Source organism: Ranitomeya imitator, chromosome 3 (genome assembly GCF_032444005.1).
Source record: "Ranitomeya imitator isolate aRanImi1 chromosome 3, aRanImi1.pri, whole genome shotgun sequence".
Taxonomy (NCBI): Eukaryota; Metazoa; Chordata; class Amphibia; order Anura; family Dendrobatidae; genus Ranitomeya; species Ranitomeya imitator.
Window position 1 is genome coordinate 137,405,538 of NC_091284.1, and position 23,426 is coordinate 137,428,963.

Consider the following 23,426-nt stretch of genomic DNA (forward strand, 5'->3'; position numbering starts at 1 on the left):
TGTGACTGAGACCAATAGCAGAAACCTGACAAGCTCAGTGGGTTAATGGCTAATGTGTTTGGTTGGGCGCTGTTGTGTGAGAAGTATAAGCACAGGTGTGAATATAGCCTAACATTGTTACATAGGTTTAAAAAAGACCTCAGTCCATGAAGTCACTAAATTATCCATAACCTACAATGTTATGTGTATTGAGGAAATCCTCCAGCTCTTTTTTAACAGCTGTTATGGTGTCCGCCATTACTATCTCTTGTGGTCGGCATTCCGCAAGAATTCGAACTGTAAAGAACCCTTTCCTATTTAGCAGCCAGAATTGCCTTTTTTCCACCCGTAATGAGTGCCCCCTGGTCCTTAGTATGGTCTTTGGACATAATAAGTCTTGTGCCTGTCCTTTGTATTGACCACACATGCATTTATACATATAAATGAGGCTCTATATATTTCAAAGTGCAATGGAAAGTAGAAAGACAAATACAATGAAGACAATAAGCCTGAAGGCATAATAAATAATAACCATAATAACCATTTACATAGCAACGTTAAGTGCAGACAGAAAAAAATCACACACACACACACTGCTCCGCATACCAAGGACACAAAGTGTTTTCAATATAGAGCAGTACCTCAGTGAATTCATGGTGCTGTTCTTAAATATCATACAAAATATTAGATGTAGTAGCTTTTGGTGAGGGGTGTGTTCATTTTTGCATCAACTAATGTAGAATTAATCTGGCAATTGTTCTTGTACCCACTGAACTATTGAATTAAATCTTACTTTCCAAAGGGGGTGTACTTATTTATGCCAAGCACTATAAAAGCATCTGATCATCTTAATAGTGTAACAGGGAAAAATATGTGCATGGCACTGAAATTCGACTATATTTAGATCTGCGAGCATTTAACTACAACGTATGATAGGGTGAGATCAACATCTCCGCAACCCAAAAAATCACTTATTATGAGTGCCTCCTACACCCCTCTCCTTTTCACTGAATTAGAACATAGGAAGTCACAAAACTACAAAATAAAGTAACAGGATAGAGAGAGAGAAAGGAAAAAACAAGATTTGGTTTGCAATGGTCTTTTTATAGTGCAGCGCTAAGGCTAAGTTCACATTTGCGTTCGGGGCTTTGCGGAGGGCTGCGTAGTCCTCCATTAAGCCCCGCCTACTTCTGCATGCGTCCTGCATACTTATCTTTAACATTGGTGCGGTGCGCAGGACATGCGGATGCACTGTCTTGACACGCCCATCAACCGCACGGGTTGTGTGGACGGCGTGCTCGTCAAAATGACGCATCTGCATGTCCTGCGTACCCAATGTTAAAGATAGGTATGCAGGACGCATGCAGAAGTAGGCGGGGCTTAACTGAGGACGTATATAGCCCTCCGCAAAGCCCCAGAGCACAAATGTGAACCCGGCCTTAAGATACCGTCACATTTAGCGACGCTGCAGCGATCTAGACAACGATCCCGATCGCTGCAGCGTCGCTGTCTGTGTGACCAGCTCTCCAGCGACCAACTATGCGAAGTCCCCTGGTAAGCAGGGTAAACATCGGGTTACTAAGTGCAGGTTACTTAGTAACCCGATGTTTACCCTGGTTACCAGCGTAAACGTAAAAAAAAAAAAACAGTACATACTTACATTCCGGTGTCTGTCCCCCGGCGCTCTGCTTCTCTGCACTGACTGAGAGCGCCAGCCAGAAAGCACAGCGGTGACGTCAGCGAGGTCTGCGGGAGTCCAGCGACTAAATAAAGTTCTGGACTTTCTGCTCCGACCAACGATGGCACAGCAGGATCCAGATCGCTGCTGCGTGTCAAACTCAACGATATCGCTATCCAGGACGCTGCAATGTCACGGATCGCTAGCGATATCGTTCAGTGTGAAGGTACTTTTAGTCTTTTGAGATTTGATTTTTAGGGGCCATTCCCATTGTTTGCTTTAGTTCCACTGCTCTCTGTATGCACAGTCTGCATTCTGTGACACAAAGGAGTAAGGCCAAAGAGAAAGGACCAGAAGCTGTATGCGCATGCAGATGGAACGATCTGGACATTGAAAACCATTCAGCAAATATGACAACCACTTCATGGAATTTTTTTATTATTTTTTGTATTTTTGCTGGACATACAAAGTAAGACTGCTTAACCATTGCAGGAACAATACCACTTCCAATGAGAGACAGATGTCGGAAGACCTGGTTGCTGTACGTGGAAAGGACGCTTTTCACCCTGTGTTTGACCATCTAAGTTCTTCAAAGCACGGGGAAAATGATGCTCCAAAGTCTGCATTTACTCAGGAAATCATAACCATCATCCATGAAGTGAAAGGTGAGATGAAATGGTAAATTACTGGTATATATACTGGCGTGTGTGTGTGTATGTGTGTATATTATATATATTATATATTATATATATATATATATATATATATATATATATACGCACACACACACACATATATATATATATATATATTTATATATCTATCTATATATACATACATACACACACATATATGTATGTATGTATATATATATATATATATATACATCTATATATATACACACACACACATACATATATATATATATATATATATATATATATATATATATATATATATACATATACATACATACATACATACATACATGCATACATGCATGCATGCATGCATGCATGCATGCATGCATACATACATACATTTCGGCAGCGTTGTCAGCACTCATGTTCCCCGTGCTCATGTGATGCAGTTATCACGTGAGCCCAGTGCCCAATCAGTGCTGGCGTCACTGGCGCCGCCTTCGGACATATAAATAATCAATAGGAAGTGACGGTCATCCGCAGCCCTGGCTTCCTGTTGATCACTTATGAAGGCGGGGTCTGTGACGCCAGCTCTGATTGGGCACAGGGCTCACGTATCATAGCAACCTCACGTGAGCCCTGGGAATGTTAGTACCAACACCGCTGTAACGGTGCTGGCACCAAAGGTGTGTATAGGTGTTTTTATTTTACTGGGGACAAACATGAGGAATTAGAAGGGTTGTCCGAGTAAATTAAAGAGTTGCTTACAGGCATGATACTGCCATGAATCACAGTATATGTCACTAGACTTTCGAGGCCGTGATTAGTGGCAAGTGGGTATTACCGACCATGACACTGCACCCAATCGGTGAATTTGAGATGGATGAGTATATATAACTAGCTGAAGAGCCCGGCGTTGCTTGGGCATAGTAAATATCTGTGGTTAGTTATAGCACGTCACTTCTCTTATTTTCCCATCACGCCTCTCATTTTCCCCCTAACACTTGTCATTTCGACCTCACATCTGTCATTTTCCGATCACTCCACTATTTTCCCTCACTCCTCTCATTTTGCACTCACACCTTTTCATTTTCAACTCACACCCCTCATTTTCACCTCACACATTTTCATTTTCACCTCACATTTTCATTTTCACCTCACACCCCTCATTTTCACCTCACACTTCTCATTTTCCCCTCAGTATATACATGTTTGTCATCTCCCTTATATATAGTATACACCTGTATGTCATCTCCTGTATATAGTATATACTTGTATGTCACCTCCCCTGTAAATAGTATATACCTGCTGTGTCATCTCCTCCTGTATATTGTATATACCTATGTGTCATCTCCTGTATATAGTATATGCCTGTACGTCATCTCTTCTGTATATACTATATACCTGTATGTCATCTCCTCCTATATATAGTATATACCTGTATGTCATCTTCCCTGTATATAGTATATACCTGCTGTATGTAATCTCCTCCTCTATATACCTATGTGTCATCTCCTCTTTTAGTATATACCTGTATGTCATCTCCTCCTGTATATAGTATATACGTGTGTCATCTCCTCCTGTATATAGTATATACCTGTAAGTCATCTCCTCCTGTATATAGTATATACCTGTCATCTGCTTCTGTATATAGTATGTACCTGTATGTCATCTCCTCCTGTATATAGTATATATCTGTCATCTCCTCCTGTATATAGTATATACCTGTGTCATCTTCCCTGTATATAGTATGTACCTGTATGTCATCTCCCCTGTATATAGTATATACCAGTGTGTCATCTCCTCCTGTATATACCTGTGTCATCTCCCCTGTATTAGAACTCGTTCACATGTTATTTGGTCAGTATTTTTACCTCCGTATTTGTAAGCTAAATTGGCAGCCTGATAAATCCCCAGCCAACAGGAAGCCCTCCACCTGGCAGTATATATTAGCTCACACATACACATAATAGACGGGTCATGTGACTGACAGCTGCCGTATTTCCTATATGGTACAGTTGTTGCTCTTGTAGTTTGTCTGCTTATTAATCAGATTTTTATTTTTGAAGGATCATACCAGACTTGTGTGTGTTTTAGGACGAGTTTCATGTGTCAAGTTGTGTGTGTTGAGTTGCGTGTGGCGACATGCATGTAGCAGCTTTTGTGAGATGAGTTTTGTGTGGCGATATGCGTGTAGCAATTTTTTGTGTCGAGTTGCATGTGACAGGTTAGTGTAGCAAGTTGTGTGCAGCAAGTTTTGCGCGTGGCGAGTTTTATGTGTGGTGCGTTTTGAGTATGTGCAAGTTTTGCGTGAGGCAACTTTTGCGTGTGTTGCAACTTTTGTGCATGTGGCAATTTTTCCGCGTGTGCAAGTTTTGCGTGTGGCAAGTTTTGCATGTGTTGCAACTTTTGTGCATGTGGCAATTTTTCCGCGTGTGCAAGTTTTGCGTGTGGCGAGTTTTCCATGAGGTGAGTTCTGCACGTGTGGCGAGTTTTGCGTGAGCCTAGTTTTGCATTTTGCTAGTTTTGAGCGGCGAATTTTGTGTTTCGACTTTTATGTGGCGAGGTTGGTGTATGTGTGGTGAAATGTGTGCTTAGGGTGGTATATGTGTTCAAGCACGTGGTAGTGTGTGGCGCATTTTGTGTGTGTTCATATCCCCGTGTGTGGTGAGTATCCCATGTTGGGGCCCCACCTTAGCAACTGTACGGTATACATTCTTTGGCGCCATCGCTCTCACTCTTTTTAAGTTTAACTACCTTATCTGAGAGCAGCATAATGTAGAGAAAGAAACCCTGATTGCAGCGATGTATCATTTAGTTTACTGGGTGCAGCAGTAGTGACACAATCAGAATTTGTAGGTGTAGCAGAGCTCAGAAAGCTAACCAGCCCATACCACAGCTCCCTACGTGCATTATCTATTGACAGTGAGCTGCTAATCGGTGCTGGGGATGTGTTTGAACTAGGATGCACATGGGCAGCTAGTGCTGCTGTCATAATCTCCTGCTGATAAAACACTCATTGTGTTGAAACAACAGAACATCTACTATATAATTGTCTAAGGGTTTCATTGTGTCTGTCCTGGAAATCCCGCGTCGCTGATTGGTCGAGGCCTAGCGGCCTCGACCAATCAGCGACGGGCACAGTCTCTGATTGGTGGAGGCCAGCCAGCCTCGACCAATCGGCGACGGGCACAGTTTGCCGCGAATTCTTGAATCATCATTGTCCTCCACTGCTGTCAAGTGCCGCCATTGTGTTGTCTAAGGGTCTAATTGTCTGTCTGTCTCGGAGATCCCGCCTTGCTGATTGGTCGAGGCCAGCCGGCATGGAGCATTATATGGGCCATCTATGGGGCCATAACTGCATGGAGCATTATATGGAGCATCTATGGGGCCATAACTGCATGGAGCAATATATGGGGCATTATATGGGGCATCTATGGGGCCATAAAGAACTGCATGGAGCATTATATGGGGCCATAACTGCATGGAGCATTATATGGAGCCATCTATGGGGCCATAAAGAACTGCATGGAGCATTATATGGGGCATCTATGGGGCCATAACTGCATGGAGCATTATAATACGTGACTGGGCAAAATACTACGTGACTGGGCAATATACTACGTGGACATGCATATTCTAGAATACCCGATGCGTTAGAATCGGGCCACCATCTAGTCTATATATAATTGTCTAAGGGGTACTTCCGTCTGTCTGTAACTGAAATCCCGCGTCGCTAATTGATCGCAGCGGGCACAGTCCGTTCGCGAATTCACCCTTCCCTACTCACCTCCAGTCAGTGCCCCCATAGCGGTTTAGCAGTCCGTTAAACGGACTGCGTTACACCGCGGCGTAACGCAGTCTGTTAACCTTTGTCAGGCTGCATAATTTTACAATGTTAACAGGCTGCAGAGGTACAATTGTACCTTCATATATATTTTATTGAAATTTGGCCAATATATTCTGGACCAAAACTGCAGAGATGTCACGAAATTTCAGCCCTCTACGGCTTTTCGAAAAAAAAAAAAGTTGTTGCAATTTTAAAACGGAATAGTTACAATTGTACCTACTCGGCCGGACGAAGGTTAACGCTGCTATTAACCCTGTGTGACCAACTTTTTACTATTGATGCTGCCTATTCAGCATCAATAGAAAAAAGATCTAATGTTAAAAAAATAAAACATCATTATATTCTCCCCTTCCGACGCCTTTCCCGCTCCTCGTGACGCTTCGGTCCCAAGAATGCATTGCGGCAATGACCGGAGATGACGTATCGGTCTCGCGAGATGATGACGTAGCGGTCTCGCGAGACCGCTACTGTTGTGAGTTCTGTTTTTGGGCTCCCTCTGGTGGTTACTGATGGTACTGGGTGATTTGTGTTCTGCTGTCTCTGGTGTCCACCTGTTCTATTAGGATTTGGGAGTTTCCTATTTAACCGGGCTTTCTTGTCATTTCCCCGCCGGCTATCAAGGTTATCAGAGTGTTTTATTACCTCAGCTTCTGGCTTCAGTAATCTTCAGGACAAGCTAAGTTTTTATTTTCTTGTTCCACGTTTTGCTTTATTTTTGTCTTGTCCAGCTTGCATATAATTGTCTCTTTGCTGCTGGTTGCTTTAGTGGGCTGTAATTGCTCCTCATGTTCCATGAGTTGGAACATGAGTTCAAGTAATTACAGGATGGTTTTTTGAAGGGTTTTTTGCTGACCGCGCAGTTTACTTTTGTATCCTCTGCTATCTAGTTTTAGCGGGCCTCATTTTGCTGAATCTGTTTTCATACTGTGTATGTGCCTTCCTCTCATTTCACCGTCATTATATGTGGGGGGCTGCTATTTCTGTGGGGTATTTCTCTGGAGGCAAGAGAGGTCTGTGTTTCTTCTAATAGGGGAAGTTAGATCTTCGGCTGGTGCGAGACGTCTAGGATCAACGTAGGCACGTTCCCCGGCTATTGTTATTTGTGTGTTCAGGTTTAGGGTCGCGGTCAGCTCAGGTTCCATCACCCTAGAGCTCGTTGGTGCTTGTCCTTTTGTGATTCCCTGCCATTGGAATCATGACACGCTACATCATCGCGTGTTATTGCCGCAATACATTCTTGGGACCGGAACGTCACGAGGAGCATCGCTAAACGCCTGGGCTGAATCCAGGGTCCGCCGGAAGGTGAGTATATAACTAATTTTTATTTTTATTCTTTTTTTTAACAGGGATATGGTGCCCACATTGCTGTATACTGCATTGGCTGTGTTATATACTGCATGGGCAGTGTTATATACTGCGTGGCCTGTGTTATATACTACATCTCTTTGCTATATACTATGTGGGCTGTGCTATATACTACATGGCTATACAATATACTACGTGGCTGTACTATATACTACGTGCGCTGTGCTATATACTACGTGGGCTGTGTTATATATTATGTGACTGCTATATACTACGTGACTGTGCTATATACTACGTGGGCTGTGCTATATACTACGTGGGCTGTGTTATATACTACGTGGGCTGTGCTATATACTACGTGGGCTGTGCTATATACTACGTGGGCTGTGCTATATACTACGTGGGCTGTGCTATATACTACGTGGGCTGTGTTATATACTACGTGGGCTGTGTTATATACTACGTGGGCTGTGTTATATACTGCGTGGGCTGTGTTATATACTGTGTGGGCTGTCTTATATACTACGTTGGTTGTGCTATATACTACTATACATATTCTAGAATACCCGATGCGTTAGAATCTTGCCACCATCTAGTAGTCTAATAAGTGACACATCCCTGAAATCAGTGTAGCAAAAAACTGCTGAGTGGTTCCCTTTAAAATGAGGCAACCATTTTAACACCTTGTTTGCATACACTGATATTATTTACTAGATGGTGGCCCAATTCTAACACATCGGGTATTCTAGAATATGTATAGTAGTATATAGCACAGGCCACGCAGTATATAACACAGCCCACGCAGTATATAGCACAGCCCATGCAGCATATAGCACAGCCCACTCAGTATATAGCACAGCCCACGTAGTATATAGCACAGCCCACGTAGTATATAGCACAGCCCACGTAGTATATACCAATGTGGGCACCATATGCCAGTTAAAAAAAGAATTAAAATAAAGAATAGTTATATACTCACCTTCCGGCGGCCCCCGGTTAATAGCTGCGTTAACAGACTGTGTTACACCGCGTTATGCCGCGGTGCAACGCAGTCCGTTTAATGAACTGCTAAACCGCTATGGGGCACTGACCGGGGAGTAGGGAGGGGGCACTGACTGGAGGGGAGTAGGGAAGGGCGAATTCGCGGCCGGACTGTGCCCGTCGCTGATTTGTTGCGGCTGGCCACGACCAATCAGCGACGCGGGGTTTCAGTTACAGACAGACAAACAGACGGAAGTACCCCTTAGACAAATATATATATATATATATATATATATATATATATATATATATATATATATATAGATTGTCTTTACTTTATTAACCTGATCATGTATCATTTATGGAAGGAAAATGAGAATTCTTTCAGTATTATTGGTATTCAGTGCTGCAGGGTGATTCCATGAAATACAGGTCCTTCTCAAAAAATTAGCATATAGTGTTAAATTTCATTATTTACCATAATGTAATGATTACAATTAAACTTTCATATATTATAGATTCATTATCCACCAACTGAAATTTGTCAGGTCTTTTATTGTTTTAATACTGATGATTTTGGCATACAACTCCTGATAACCCAAAAAACCTGTCTCAATAAATTAGCATATTTCACCCATCCAATCAAATAAAAGTGTTTTTTAATAACAAACAAAAAAAACAACAAATAATAATGTTCAGTTATGCACTCAATACTTGGTCGGGAATCCTTTGGCAGAAATGACTGCTTCAATGCGGCGTGGCATGGAGGCAATCAGCCTGTGACACTGCTGAGATGTTATGGAGGCCCAGGATGCTTCAATAGCGGCCTTAAGCTCATCCAGAGTGTTGGGTCTTGCGTCTCTCAACTTTCTCTTCACAATATCCCACAGATTCTCTATGGGGTTCAGGTCAGGGGAGTTGGCAGGCCAATTGAGCACAGTAATACCATGGTCAGTAAACCATTTACCAGTGGTTTTGGCACTGTGAGCAGGTGCCAGGTCGTGCTGAAAAATGAAATCTTCATCTCCATAAAGCATTTCAGCCGATGGAAGCATGAAGTGCTCCAAAATCTCCTGATAGCTAGCTGCATTGACCCTGCCCTTGATGAAACACAGTGGACCAACACCAGCAGCTGACATGGCACCCCACACCATCACTGACTGTGGGTACTTGACACTGGACTTCAGGCATTTTGGCATTTCCTTCTCCCCAGTCTTCCTCCAGACTCTGGCACCTTGATTTCCGAATGACATGCAAAATTTGCTTTCATCAGAAAAAAGTACTTGGGACCACTTAGCAACAGTCCAGTGCTGCTTCTCTGTAGCTCAAAAGTAGCTTTACCTGGGGAATGCGGCACCTGTAGCCCATTTCCTGCACACGCCTGTGCACGGTGGCTCTGGATGTTTCCACACCAGACTCAGTCCACTGCTTCCTCAGGTTCCCCAAGGTCTGGAATCGGTCCTTCTCCACAATCTTCCTCAGGGTCCGGTCTCCTCTTCTCGTTGTACAGCGTTTTCTGCCACATTGTTTCCTTCCAACAGACTTACCATTGAGGTGCCTTGATACAGCACTCTGGGAACAGCCTATTTGTTGAGAAATTTCTTTCTGGGTCTTACCCTCTTGCTTGAGGGTGTCAATGATGGCCTTCTTGACATCTGTCAGGTCGCTAGTCTTACCCATGATGGGGGTTTTGAGTAATGAACCAGGCAGAGAGTTTATAAAAGCCTCAGGTATCTTTTGCATGTGTTTAGAGTTAATTAGTTGATTCAGAAGATTAGGGTAATAGGTCGTTTAGAGAACCTTTTCTTGATATGCTAATTTATTGAGACAGGTTTTTTGGGTTATCAGGAGTTGTATGCCAAAATCATCAGTATTAAAACAATAAAAGACCTGACAAATTTCAGTTGGTGGATAATGAATCTATAATATATGAAAGTTTAATTGTAATCATTACATTATGGTAAATAATGAAATTTAACAATATATGCTAATTTTTTGAGAAGGACCTGTAATCTGTATTGGAGCCAATGTTTTAGTACATGTGCTGTAGTTAGATGGCTGCCCATACTCAGGTTGTCTGTTTTTTATATCTTTCATACAAAGTGATTTAGATATTTTGTTCTTTATTTACAGCGAACCATTTCAAGTCTCCTGAAATGTCGCTCCATGAACGTTTTTCCAAGCTGCAAGCCGAAAGCAATAAGGAAGAGGTGAACCTTAAGAAAACTACAGCGCAACTCAATCCAGAGATTCACAGGTGAACTGATGTGACTGCACCCTTGTCCTGATGGCAGGCAGCAGCATGTTAATGCAACAGTGAGATATTTCATGACTTCACAGCCTCGCTCGGTCCGCCTCCTCTTGTTCCTAATATCAATATAGACCGTTTTCGCTGAACCTAACATTGGATCTGACGTTAGTTGTTCTTTTTTTTTAGCTCCGTAGAACTGTGTATAAAGGTACCGTCACACTTAGCGACGCTGCAGCGATACCGACAACGATCCGGATCGCTGCAGCGTCGCTGTTTGGTCGCTGGAGAGCTGTCACACAGACCGCTCTCCAGCGACCAACGATGCCGGTAACCAGGGTAAACATCGGGTAACTAAGCGCAGGGCCGCGCTTAGTAACCCGATGTTTACCCTGGTTACCATCCTAAAAGTAAAAAAAAACAGGATTTTTGGTTGCTTACCGTAAAATCTGTTTCTTGGAGCCTCCATTGGGGGACACAGGAACCATGGGTGTATGCTGCTGCCACTAGGAGGCTGACACTATGCAAATAAAAAAGTTAGCTCCTCCTCTGCAGTGTACACCCCACCGACTGGCATTATACTCTTCAGTTAGTGAGAAAGCAGTAGGAGAAAAATAACAAGGTTGAAAAACCATAACCACAAACTTGAGAACTGTAAACGTGAGAACAGTCATAGAACATATAACAAAAACATTGGGAGGGAGCTGTGTCCCCCAATGGAGGCTCCAAGAAACAGATTTTACGGTAAGCAACCAAAAATCCTGTTTTCTTTATCGCCTCTCATTGGGGGACACAGGAACCATGGGACGTCCCAAAGCAGTCCCAAGGGCGGGAAAAACAGACTTCCATCAGGTCAGAGGACTCACCACTGCCGGCTGCAAGATCCTTCTGCCTAGGCTGGCGTCCGCCGAAGCGTAGGTATGGACCTTGTAAAACTTGGCGAACGTGTGGATGGAAGACCAGGTTGCCGCTTTACATAGCTGTAGGGCGGAAGCCCTGTGGTGCACCGCCCAGGAGGCGCCGACTGCCCGGGCGGAGCGAGCCTTGATCCCAGAGGGAGGCACTCTGTTCTTGACCAGGTAAGCCTCCAGAATAGCCGTTCTGATCCAGCGAGCGATAGTCGCCTTAGAAGCGGGCTGGTCTCTGCGCGAGCCATCAGGAATGGCGAAAAGAGAATCCGTCTTCCGGAAACTGGACGTTCTATCCAGATAGATCTTCACTGCCCTGACAAGGTCCAGCTTGTTCAACGATCGCTCCAGAAGATGAGTCGGAGCTGGACAAAAGGAAGGTAGAACGATGTCCTCGTTGAGGTGGAATGTGGAAACCACCTTAGGAAGAAAGGAAGGCGGAGGCCTGAGGACCACCTTGTCCTGGTGGATAACCAAGAAAGGAGGACGGCAAGAGAGAGCCGCCAACACGGAGACGCGGCGGATAGAAGTGATGGCCACAAGAAAGGCCACCTTCAAGACAGAACTGATAGGGAAACCTCCCTGAGAAGTTCAAAGGGGGGAACCCTCAGAACGTCCAGTACCAGGTTTAAATCCCATGAATCCACAGGGGCCCTGTACGGAGGGACCGCGTGGGCTACTCCTTGAAGGAAGGTCTTAACCTGTGGTCTGGAAGCTAAAGTCTTTTGAAAAAGGATGGAAAGCACAGAAACCTGGCCCTTCAGGGAACTAAGAGCATGGTCCGAATCCAGTCCTGCCTGAAGGAAAACCAAGATGGAAGGCAGGGAAAAGGACATGGTGCGAGTCCAACCGCGTTTCACCTAACGGAAGTAAGCCTTCCAGGCACAATAGTAGATCCTGGAAGACGAAGGCTTCCGAGCCTGAATCATGGTGAAAATCACCCGGGCCGAAAGGCCGGACGCTCTTAGAACTGCGGTCTCAACAGCCACGCCGATAAACCGAGCGACTGAGAATTTGGGTGGGAGATCGGACCCTGAGACAGCAGATCGGGCCAGACTGGAAGGCGCCAGGGAGCGTCCGCGAGAAGATTGATGAGCTCCGCGAACCAAGCTGTCCAAGGCCAATCCGGGGCGATTAGAATGACCGGCATCCCTTCTGCTTTGATCTTTTTCAGCAGTTTGGGAAGCAAGGGAAGGGGTGGGAACAGGTAGGGCAGCCCGAACTGTGACCAAGGAATGGCCAGAGCGTCGACGTCCACTGCGAGAGGATCGCGAGACCTGGAGACGAACCGCGGAATCTTCCTGTTCGTTCGAGACGCCGTGAGGTCCACGTCCGGAGTCCCCCATCGAAGACAAATCTGATGGAAGACCTCCGGACGCAAGGACCATTCCCCTGCCGCGAGACCCTCGCGGCTGAGGAAGTCGGTGGCCCAATTGTCCACGCCGGGGATCTGCACCGCGGATATCACCGGAACCGTTGCCTCTGCCCAAAGGAGAATCCTGGATACCTCGGCCAAGGCGCTCCGAGTTCCCCCCTGATGGTTGACATATGCCACCGCCGTGGCATTGTCCATCTGGATTCGGATAGGAAGGCCCCTGCGAATCCTTTCCCAGTGACGAAGGGACAGAAAAAAATGGCCCGGATCTCGAGGACATTGATCGGTAAGGTTGACTCTTGCGCTGACCAGCGGCCCTGTACAGTCAGGTGGCGAAACACTGCACCCCAGCCGAGCAGGCTGGCATCAGTCGTCACCACTTGCCAGTGAACTGGAAGGAAGGACCTGCCCTGGGACATGAGACCGTTTGACTCGGGGGAGTCGGATCGGGCGGTCCATGGGGAAGACAGACCTGTTCCACTGAGACAGGATGGCTTGCTGAAGAGGTCGAGAATGAAATTGGGCGAAGGGAATCGCTTCCAATGTTGCTACCATCCTCCCCAAAACCTTCATGGCCGATCGGAGGGAGGGAGGCCGAGGGCCCTGGAGCACGCGTACGTCCTGACGAAGAATGGATCTCTTGACTTCGGGGAGAAAGACCCTGGTCCGACGGGTGTCGAAGAGCATGCCCAGAAAGATGATGCGCTGAGAAGGAATAAGACAGGACTTCTTCCGGTTGACCAGCCACCTGAAAACGGGCTAGGGTATCAACGATGGACAGGCTTTCGTGGGCCTGAGAAAAGGACGGAGCCTTGATGAGGATGTCTTCGAGGTATGGAAAAAGACCCAGACCTCTGACCCTCAAGATGGCCATCAGTGCCACCATGATCTTCGTGAAGACTCTTGGGGCGGTATGCAAGACCGAACGGCAGGGCGACGAACTGAAAGTGTTCCTGGAGCACCGTAAAGCGCAGGAATCGGTGATGTCCTGGAAATATCGGAACATGGAGGTAGACATCCTGAACATCTATGGAACACAGAAATTCGTGAGCCTCCATGGAAGCGATTACCGAACAAAGGGATTCCATCCTGAAGTGCTTTAGACGGACTCTCCTGTTCAGTAATTTGAGATCCAGAATGGGACCCACTCTGCCGTCTTTTTTCGGTACTACAAAAAGGTTTGAGTAGAAATCTGAACCGTTCTTTTTCTTGGACGGGAACGATTACCCCGTCTATGAGGAGAGACGCGATGGCTGCGAAGAAACCCGGAACTAGAGCGGAATCTCTTGGAGGTCGGGATTCGAAGAAATGATCCCGGGGTCGAGAAAGGAACTCTATCTTGTATCCCGAGGATACAACTTCCCTGACCCAAGCGTCCTCTCCTGAGGAGATCCAGACGTCCCTGAAGAAGAGACGGCCGCCCAGCCTGGGAAGTGGCCTGGCTACTAGTCGAGTCATGCCGAGGAGGTCCTTCCAGTCCTGGACCTGGAGGATCTACCCTGTTGCTGCTGGGAGAAGGAATTTGATGCCGCGAAGCGCCAAAAGGACCGAAAAGACCAAAATTGACGTCTAGGAGGAGGGCGTCGAGGCTAGGCCTGGGGAAGAAGGGAACTCGTACCCCCTGTAGCGTCCTTAATGAGTTGGTCTAGCTTAGAACCAAAGAGACGAGACCCCTGAAAAGGAAGGCTGGTAAGGGACTTTTTAGAAGACAAATCCGCCTGCCAGGCCTTAAGCCAAACGGTTCGGCGGATGGCAACCGCGTTGCTGGACGCCTGAGCCGCACAAGACGCGGCGTCCAGGGAGGCGGAGACCAGATATTCACCCGCGTGAGAAATCTGGTAGGCAAGTTCCGCCAGCTGTCCGGATTGAACCCCGTCCAGGATGCCCTGACGGAGCTGTTTGGCCCATTTGGAAATGGATTTTGAAACCCAAGTGAAAGCGAAGGCCGGGCAAAGACTAGCTGAGGCCGCCTCAAAGGCTCACTTCGCGAAAGATTCTATGACCCTATCGTTAGAATCTTTCAGCGATGCTCCGCTGGACAGTGGGAGAACCGTGTTGGTGGACAGTCTGGAAACTGGAGGGTCCACTGAAGGAGAAGCAATCCAATTAGCGGTGAGCTCCGAAGAGAAGGGATATAACACGCCAAGTCGCTTTCCTCTCTGAAAGCGTCTGGTCGGGTTCTCTCTTTCTCTAGCCATAATCTCCTCGAATTCTGGGTGAGGAGCGAAAAACTTGGAAGGTGGTTTAGCCCGTCTAAACGAAACCGCCTGATCTGCGGGTTCCGTAGAGGACTCTGATGCCACAGGTTTGATTTATCGCTCCAATAAGATTCAGAACCATATCCCTCATGGTAGCGATTTGGTTCGAATCCAGCTCCGAAACATCCTCCGAGGGGACATCAGAAAACGCCTCGCCTGACTCAGGGGAGGAGGATCGGGAGGACCGAGTGGCGAGATGGAACAAGAAGAGGACTCAGACCGGCGTTCCTGTCTGGACCTTTTGCGGCTAGCCGTGGATGGCTCGGACGGAATTTCCTGCGTCCCGCTGGCTACTGCGGGGGTCTGCAGGGGTAACCGATCCAGCACGGACACCAGGGTTTGAGACACCCGTGTTAAATCGGCCACCGATTGGGACAGAGAGGAGGCCCAGCCTAGGATGGGGGGGGGATCACTCTCGGGTGGATCGCCCGGGGGATCCTGGGCAGTGGGAACAAACGGGTTGCTGCAGGACTGACATATGCAAAGTACTTGACTAAGACAGATGAGGAAGAAGCAGGAGGACGAGAGCGGCCCCCTTTAAGAGGTAGACATTTTGAGAAGGTCCCTGAAGAAAATGCCGGCGGGTTAGGGGACAGTGGGGCAGAGGGGATGTCAGTCTGCAGTGCAGCTACTCACGGACCCTGGTCCTGGAAGATGTTCCGCTTGCGGTGGGTCTCCGATGAAAGAAGGTGGAACTCCTGCCCTGAGGTGCTGTAGTCCTAGTGCGGTGGCGATGTGAGGGTCGCGCTGCGTGAGCACCTGCTCCTGAGGAGCGGTGAGGGCCCACAGACGTTGTCCCTGGAAGAAGGGGGCGGAGTCAGCAATAGAAGCGCCGGTGGGCAGGGCACGGAATGTCGGGCGGGAAAAAGCCCGCCCGCAGAAGCGGTAGTAGAGGAGCGCGGGACCGGAAGTAGGCCCCGGCCTAAGCCGGGACCTAAAGTAGAGGCCGGCGCCGCCGGAGAAGGGAACCGCGGCGCCGGAGCAGTGCACCGCAGGCACTGAGTAGAGCCGCCCGGGAAAGTGGAAGTGGCGGGGTCGCGGCGCCAGAAGTAGGCCCCGGCAGAAGCCGGGACCTAAATTAGAGGCTGGCGCCGCCGGAGAATCGTGGCGCCGAAGTGCCGCCGGAGAATCGCGGAGCCGGAGCGCCGCAGAAAGTAAGTGGCACGGCATCCTGCCAAGGATGCCGTGCAGACACAGGACACATTGTGGCCGCCGAGAAGTGAGACCGCAGGGGGGAGCGGCGCGGCAGCCTGCTAGGCTGAGACTCTATAAGGGAGACATTGTGGCTGTGCGGCCGCCAATGAAGGAGAGCTTAGGAGGAAAATGAGTTACAGCCCTTGTGGCTGTCCCTGGGATCCCTCTAAAATAAACGCCATGAGGGAGGACCGGGGGACATCTGGAGAAAAGATCCCGGGGGAATGGAGGGGAAATACTCACCTAAACATCCCACGCCGTTACTAACCTGAGGGGAATGAGACGTCCACGGAGCTGTGATGGACGTCCTCGTCTCCTCCGACCGACAGGCTCTGGTAGGCGAGTGGGTGGGGGACGGGGCCAGGACCGGACTTCTGAGCACGCTTGTGTGCTAGGATCTTAGTCCTGGAGAGGGATCTATGAGGATACGGGGTGGCAGTACACGCCGTACTCATAGTCCACTTTGTGGGACTACAGGTGTGACTGCTCACCCTGTATCCCTTCCGAAAAAAACCTGAAAGAAAACGACGCACATTGAGGTAGATAAGGGTCTAATAAAAGACCCGTGTCCACCTCCTACTGACACTAAGCTAAACTGAAGAGTATAATGCCAGTCGGTGGGGTGTACACTGCAGAGGAGGAGCTAACTTTTTTATTTGCATAGTGTCAGCCTCCTAGTGGCAGCAGCATACACCCATGGTTCCTGTGTCCCCCAATGAGAGGCGATAAAGAAACAAACACTACATACTTACCTACAGCCGTCTGTCCTCCAGCGCTGTGCTCTGCACTCCTCCTGTACTGGCTGTGTGAGCACAGCGGCCGGAAAGCAGAGCGGTGACGTCACCGCTCTGCATTCCGGCTGACCGACGCTCACAGACAGTACAGGAGGAGTGCAGAGCACAGCGCTGGAGGACAGACGGCTGTAGGTAAGTATGTACTGTTTGTTTTTTTTACTTTTAGGATGGTAACCAGGGTAAACATCGGGTTACTAAGCGCGGCCCTGCGCTTAGTTACCCGATGTTTACCCTGGTTACCAGTGAAGACATCGCTGAATCGGTGTCACACACGCCGATTCAGCGATGTCTGCGGGGAGTCCAGCGACGAAATAAAGTTCTGGACTTTCTTCCCCGACCAGCGACAGCACAGCAGGGGCCTGATCGCTGCTGCCTGTCACACTGGACGATATCGCTAGCCAGGACGCTGCAACGTCACGGATCGCTAGCGATATCGTCTAGTGTGACGGTACCTTTAGTCTTGAACAAAGCTTTGTTCAAATTGATTTGTTTGTACTGTAGAAATGACATTGTGTAAGGGGGATGGAGAGACAATGTTTCAATGTTTTATCCTTTCATATACTGTATATCATTGTTGCTTAGAGATTAAGGGTAGAAGTTCAAATGCCATATTTGGGCTTTTATACAGTGTCAGCATTCAACTGAAAAGGACTTGTGGAAGAACCATTGTGGGAATAAACTACTTCCAGTCAAGCCTCATTACCGACAGTTCTACTGGTGAAGCTGATTGGCTGATTTATTCACCAGCTCCTCCCACATGTCCTTTTTAGTTGAATGCAGGCACATTATACATTCTCTTAAAGATATATACAACACATTCAGGTTACTGATAAATAGCCCCCAAAAAACACCCGAGAACCATATTTAAAACATTTCATCTTTATTAGTAACAAACAGTTAAATAAATTTAAAAAAAACCCCACAAAGTACCTCTCATGAGGGACACCACTGTGTCCTGACCCAATCCGTTCAAGCCCAAAATACAGAGTTGAAATTTATATACAGAGGCTATAAGTCAAAGGACTCCTCATACAAATAGTATACCGTATATACTCGAGTATAAGCCGAGAATTTCAGCCCATTTTTTTAGGCTGAAATTGCCCCTCTTGGCTTATACTCGAGTCATTCCCAGGGGTCGGCAGGGGAGAGGGAGCAGGGGCTGTCTAATTATACTCACCTACTCCTGGCGTGGTCCCTGCTTCACCAGACGACGGCAGCTTCTTCCTGTGTTGAGCGGTCACATGGTACCACTCATTACAGTAATGAATATGGACCCGACTCCACTCCCATAGGAGTGGAGCCGCATATTCATTACTGTAATGAGCGGTACCATGTGACCACTCAATACAGGACGAAGCTGTCAGCGCCCGAAGAAGCAGGGACCGCGCCAGGAGCAGGTGAGTATGATGGGGGCAGTGCGCAATATTCACCTGTTCCACCGTCGGTGCCGCTCCGTCTTCCACGTCCTCTGCAGTGATGCTCAGGTCAGCGGGCGCAATGACGCGATTAGTGTGCGCACCGACCTCTGCTTGATCGTCAGTGTGGAGGACGGGGAAGACACAGCGGCGCCCGGCGGTGGAAAGCGGACAGGTGAATATAGCAAGTGCCGGGGGCCTGAGCAACGAAAGGTGAGTATGTGATTTTTTTTTTTTTTTTTTTTATTGCAGCAACAGCATATGGGGCATAATAGTCTATGGAGCATGTTATGGGGCCATAATCAACATTTGTGCAGCATTGTATGAGGCAAATATCTCTATGGAGCATCTTATTTGGCCATAATCACCATTTGTGGAGCATTATATGGGGCAAATATCTCTATGGAGCATCTTATGGGGCAATAATCAGCATTTGTGGAGAACTTTACGGGGCAAATATTTCTATGGAGCATCTTATGGGGCCATGTGCAGCATTATATGGGGCAAATATCTCTATGGCTCATCTTGTAGAATGTAAGCCCGCAAGGGCAGGGTCCTCGCCCCTCTGTATCAGTCCGTCAATGTTAGTTTGTTTACTGTATGTGATATTTGTAACTTGTATGTAACCCCTTCTCATGTACAGCACCATGTAATCAATGGTGCTATATAAATAAATAATAATTATCTTATGGGGCCATAATCAACATTTGTGCAGCATTATGTGGGGCATATCTTAATATGGAGCATCTTATGGGGCCCATCATAAACTGTATGGAGCATTATATGGGGCTCCTGATTCAATATGGATATTCAAAAACACTTAACCTACTGATGTCTCAATTAATTTTACTTTTATTGACGTGTATTTTTATTTTTGACATTTACCGGTAGCTGCTGCATTTTCCACCCTAGGCTTATACTCGAGTCATTAAGTTTTCCCAGTTTTTTGTGGCAAAATTAGGGGTCTCGGCTTATACTCGGGTCGGGCTTATACTCGAGTATATATACGGTAACTGGCCAGTATGGAAAATGGAAAATCCCCTCTATAATAATACAATATAACCAATCAAGGGAATATAATATGAACAGTACATACTGGCACACTGAGACAGTTGAAATGGAAAGAGAGGTGTAAACTAAAAGCTGTAAAAAAAAAAAAAAAGAAAAAAAGACCTGTAGCAGCAGAGGTTAGAGACCGGGCACATCTGTTACTTTGATGTACATTTATTTATTGGATTATTCAGGAATAATTGTACATCTGTAGAGATAATGCCCGGCCTTTTTCACTAGCTGAGTGTGTTGTATATATTGCATTTGTTGTGCCATTATCATGATTGTTTGCCCTTTTGAGCTTTATTAATCTCTTAGATGAAGCATGGTTTAGCTGGAGAAATATTGCAGATTGTACTTTTAAAGTTTATTATTTGTTTTTTTCTTGTAATCTTTTGTCCTGGCAGGAGAATTGATATCTCTCTGGAAGATCTCCAGAACAAGGCTCTCCACAAAGCAGAAATTACACTGGTAAATATTAGTCTGCTCCTTGTGTGTGTTTGTGTGTATGTACATGGTGATCTGCTGATAAAGAGGGAATTCGGAAACAAGAGCTTTAAAACCTGATCAACTGGAACAGGAGCCTCACTTCATCTTGTACTTGTTGGCAAAGCAATCTTAGGTCTTGGTACTACTTATCCTCGGGGATCAGTTTTTATATTCTACCCACAGTCCATATTTTTCCTGTTCTCTGCCAGTAACCAAGACTGAAACCATTTTGTTATCTGACTGGACAGATTTGCAGCCGAAATTTCTGCAAAATTTCTGCATCTCTAAGCAGGAAAATTCTGTGTAAAATACGCTCGTTTTTCTTGCAGATTTTTCACCGCTCTTTATTATGGGGGAAATCTGAAAGGATTGACATGCTATAGATTGCAATTTGTGCCAAATTTGCAACCAAACAATAAGTAACGTATGAATGAGTCTTCAGGATTCACTTTTCTGGCACTAGGAAATCCTTCAGGATATACGACAAATCGGCACAGAAAAAAAAAAGCGACAAAACTGCAACGTGTGCACAGATAATGTTTGTTATATACATACATAGACACACGGTCTTGTAATATGCATGCTTTTGTGTTGCAAAATATCTGTGACGTGCATGGTGACTGAATAGGGTATAGCGTTCGCTTCGTGCTGTGGAGGATGAGGCACGATCCTTGTGAAATACGGCCATAATGAGCAATGTCTGTTTCGTGGAATTTGCTGGTTTGTTTTTATTGCGCAAGTGACTGTCAACCAGCCTCATGTTTGCCTCTTCATGCTGTAAGTGACCTGTCTGGTCCTCGCCCAAGGATAATGGACTGGATGAAGAGTATTTCTAGAAAAAGATTTGTTTTTTTTTCTAGTTTACATAATGAATACTTGTACGTATTGAAGGGGAAAAACATTCTGCAGGCAGAGCCGGCCTTGGCCCCTGCGCTGCAGCATAAGCACATGTTTACTGTGATAATAATAAATGTGTTTGAGGTTATCCAGATAGTATAAAAAAAAAAAGTCCATTTCAAAATGGCGCCCGCCAGTAGCCGCTATCAGTGTATATAGAGGTGAATACAATAGCTACTGCCCGCATTAGGTTGGCATGCTAGAGATTCGATCTGTTATTTCAGACGTTTATAGTATATTCTATGGGTGTGCTATAAATGAATAAAATGGGTATACTCAAACACACAAACCTTACAACTGGCTGTGGAATATATAAAAGCTGACAAATCTAAAAGGTGGGCACAGTGGCTCAGTGGTTAGCACTGCATCCTTGCCACGCTGAAGTCCTGGGTTCAAATCCCACCAAGGACAATATCTGCAAGGAGTTTGTATGTTTTCCCCGTGTTTGCGTGGGTTTCCTCTGGGTTCTCCGGTTTCCTCCCACATTCCAAAGACATAGTGATAGGGAAATTAGATTGTGGGCCCCATCGGGGACAGTGATGATAATGTGTGCAACCTGTAAAGCGCTGCGGAATAAGATAGCGCTATATAAGCTAAGCATAATAAATATAATTGCTTGTAAAAATAAGAAACTTTGCAATTTGCACCTTATTAATGTTTTCCCCTGCTCTCAGTAACGGAAGGGATTTTAAAATAGTGTACAGCTCATTGCCCGGGTTACTCACCACCTTGCATACCCAGCGGGTTACTTAAAAGGGTATTCTCATTTCTTAAAATCCTATCCCAGTATGTAGTATCAAACACCTCCAATTAGAAATGTAGTATAGTTTTTCTGATTCGCTATGTCTCTTTCCTCATGTGCAGTAATTGCAGGACCTTAGGTATCCATGGTTATGACCACTAGCAACTAGCTAACTGTCACTAAATCAGTGGTCGTAACCATAGATACCTAAGGTCCTGCAATGCCTGCACATGAGGAAAGAGTCAGGGAATTAGAAGAACTGTACTACATTTCTTGTTGGAGATATTTGATGATATTACACCTGCCACGTATTGAAATAGTATCTTGGAGATGGGAATACCCCTTTACATATCAAGCGTGTGACAAGATCAGGCGCTATACTTTTACATTCAGCCCATGTCGCTTTGAAGCTGGCTGGATCGTTCTAGCAGCCAGACAGAGAGAGCACAATTTGGACCAGCAGTGTGGCCATGTCCCTGGTCTAAACTGTCAATCTTTAGGAGCACATCACCCCTAGCAAAGTAGGAACGTGGGAGTGATGCGTTTTGGAAGATACATCTTGAGATGACTCTATTAAAGGATACAGGATTCTCACATTCTCCTTGTAGTTCACACACCAATTCAAAGGGATTTACCCACTAAATAATTTTATCACCTACTGTAAACTCCTGTGGTTTATGTTGATGATGATTATTATTTTATCCCCAGACTGTGTGATAAATGTATGATTGCTTTGGGTCTAGTCACTGGGTCTCCTACCAATCATACAAATGAGGTAGCCGAAGTCCCCTGTGTAAATAGTGGTGGTGTACATCTTCATCCACTGCTACAATAGAAATAGCGTTTTTGTCACTCTCATGAATATAGTACTCCCGCACTTGTGATGTGATCACACGTGTCAAAGAGTTGATTAAATCACTTGGCGTGATGGAGAAGACAGACTTGTATAGAAACCCTGTGGTTAAAACAGAAAAAAAACCACAAGAAATACTTGTGATGAAGTGAATAGGGTTCTATATCAAATTTTTCTTTTAGCCTTAAAAGGGGATCAACTCTCCTAAGTCGTCTATATGATCATGAAGGTCAAAGAAAGTTGAATACAAAGACACCTTTATACCTGCGCTCTGATGACTTAAGGTACCGTCACACTAAGCGACGCTGCAGCAATACCGACAACGATCCGGATCGCTGCAGCGTCGCTGTTTGGTCGCTGGAGAGCTGTCACACAGACAGCTCTCCAGCGACCAACGATCCCGAGGTCCCCGGTAACCAGGGTAAACATCAGGTTACTAAGCGCAGGGCCGCGCTTAGTAACCCGATGTTTACCCTGGTTACCATCCTAAAAGTAAAAAAACAAACGCTACATACTTACCTACCGCTGTCTGTCCTCGGCGCTCTGCTTCTCTGCTCTGGCTGTGAGCGCCGGGCAGCCGGAAAGCAGAGCGGTGACGTCACCGCTCTGCTTTCCGGCCACTGTGCTCACAGCCAGAGCAGAGAAGCAGAGCGCCGAGGACAGACAGCGGTAGGTAAGTATGTAGCGTTTGTTTTTTTACTTTAACGATGGTAACCAGGGTAAACATCGTGTTACTAAGCGCGGCCCGATTCAGCGATGTCAGCGGGAG

General features: G+C 46.3%; 1 protein-coding gene across 7 annotated transcripts in view; it reads left to right on the forward strand.

Annotated features, from left to right (window-relative positions):
- BCLAF3 (BCLAF1 and THRAP3 family member 3) overlaps window positions 1–23,426 on the forward strand; it is a 148,272-nt gene that overhangs the window by 84,328 nt on the left and 40,518 nt on the right. For all 7 annotated transcript variants that reach the window (XM_069761505.1, XM_069761507.1, XM_069761508.1 and 4 more), the window contains 3 exons: window positions 2,150–2,322; window positions 10,568–10,691; window positions 20,084–20,147. In XM_069761505.1, the coding sequence (XP_069617606.1) occupies window positions 2,150–2,322; window positions 10,568–10,691; window positions 20,084–20,147 (361 nt within the window). The remainder of the gene's footprint in view (window positions 1–2,149; window positions 2,323–10,567; window positions 10,692–20,083; window positions 20,148–23,426) is intronic.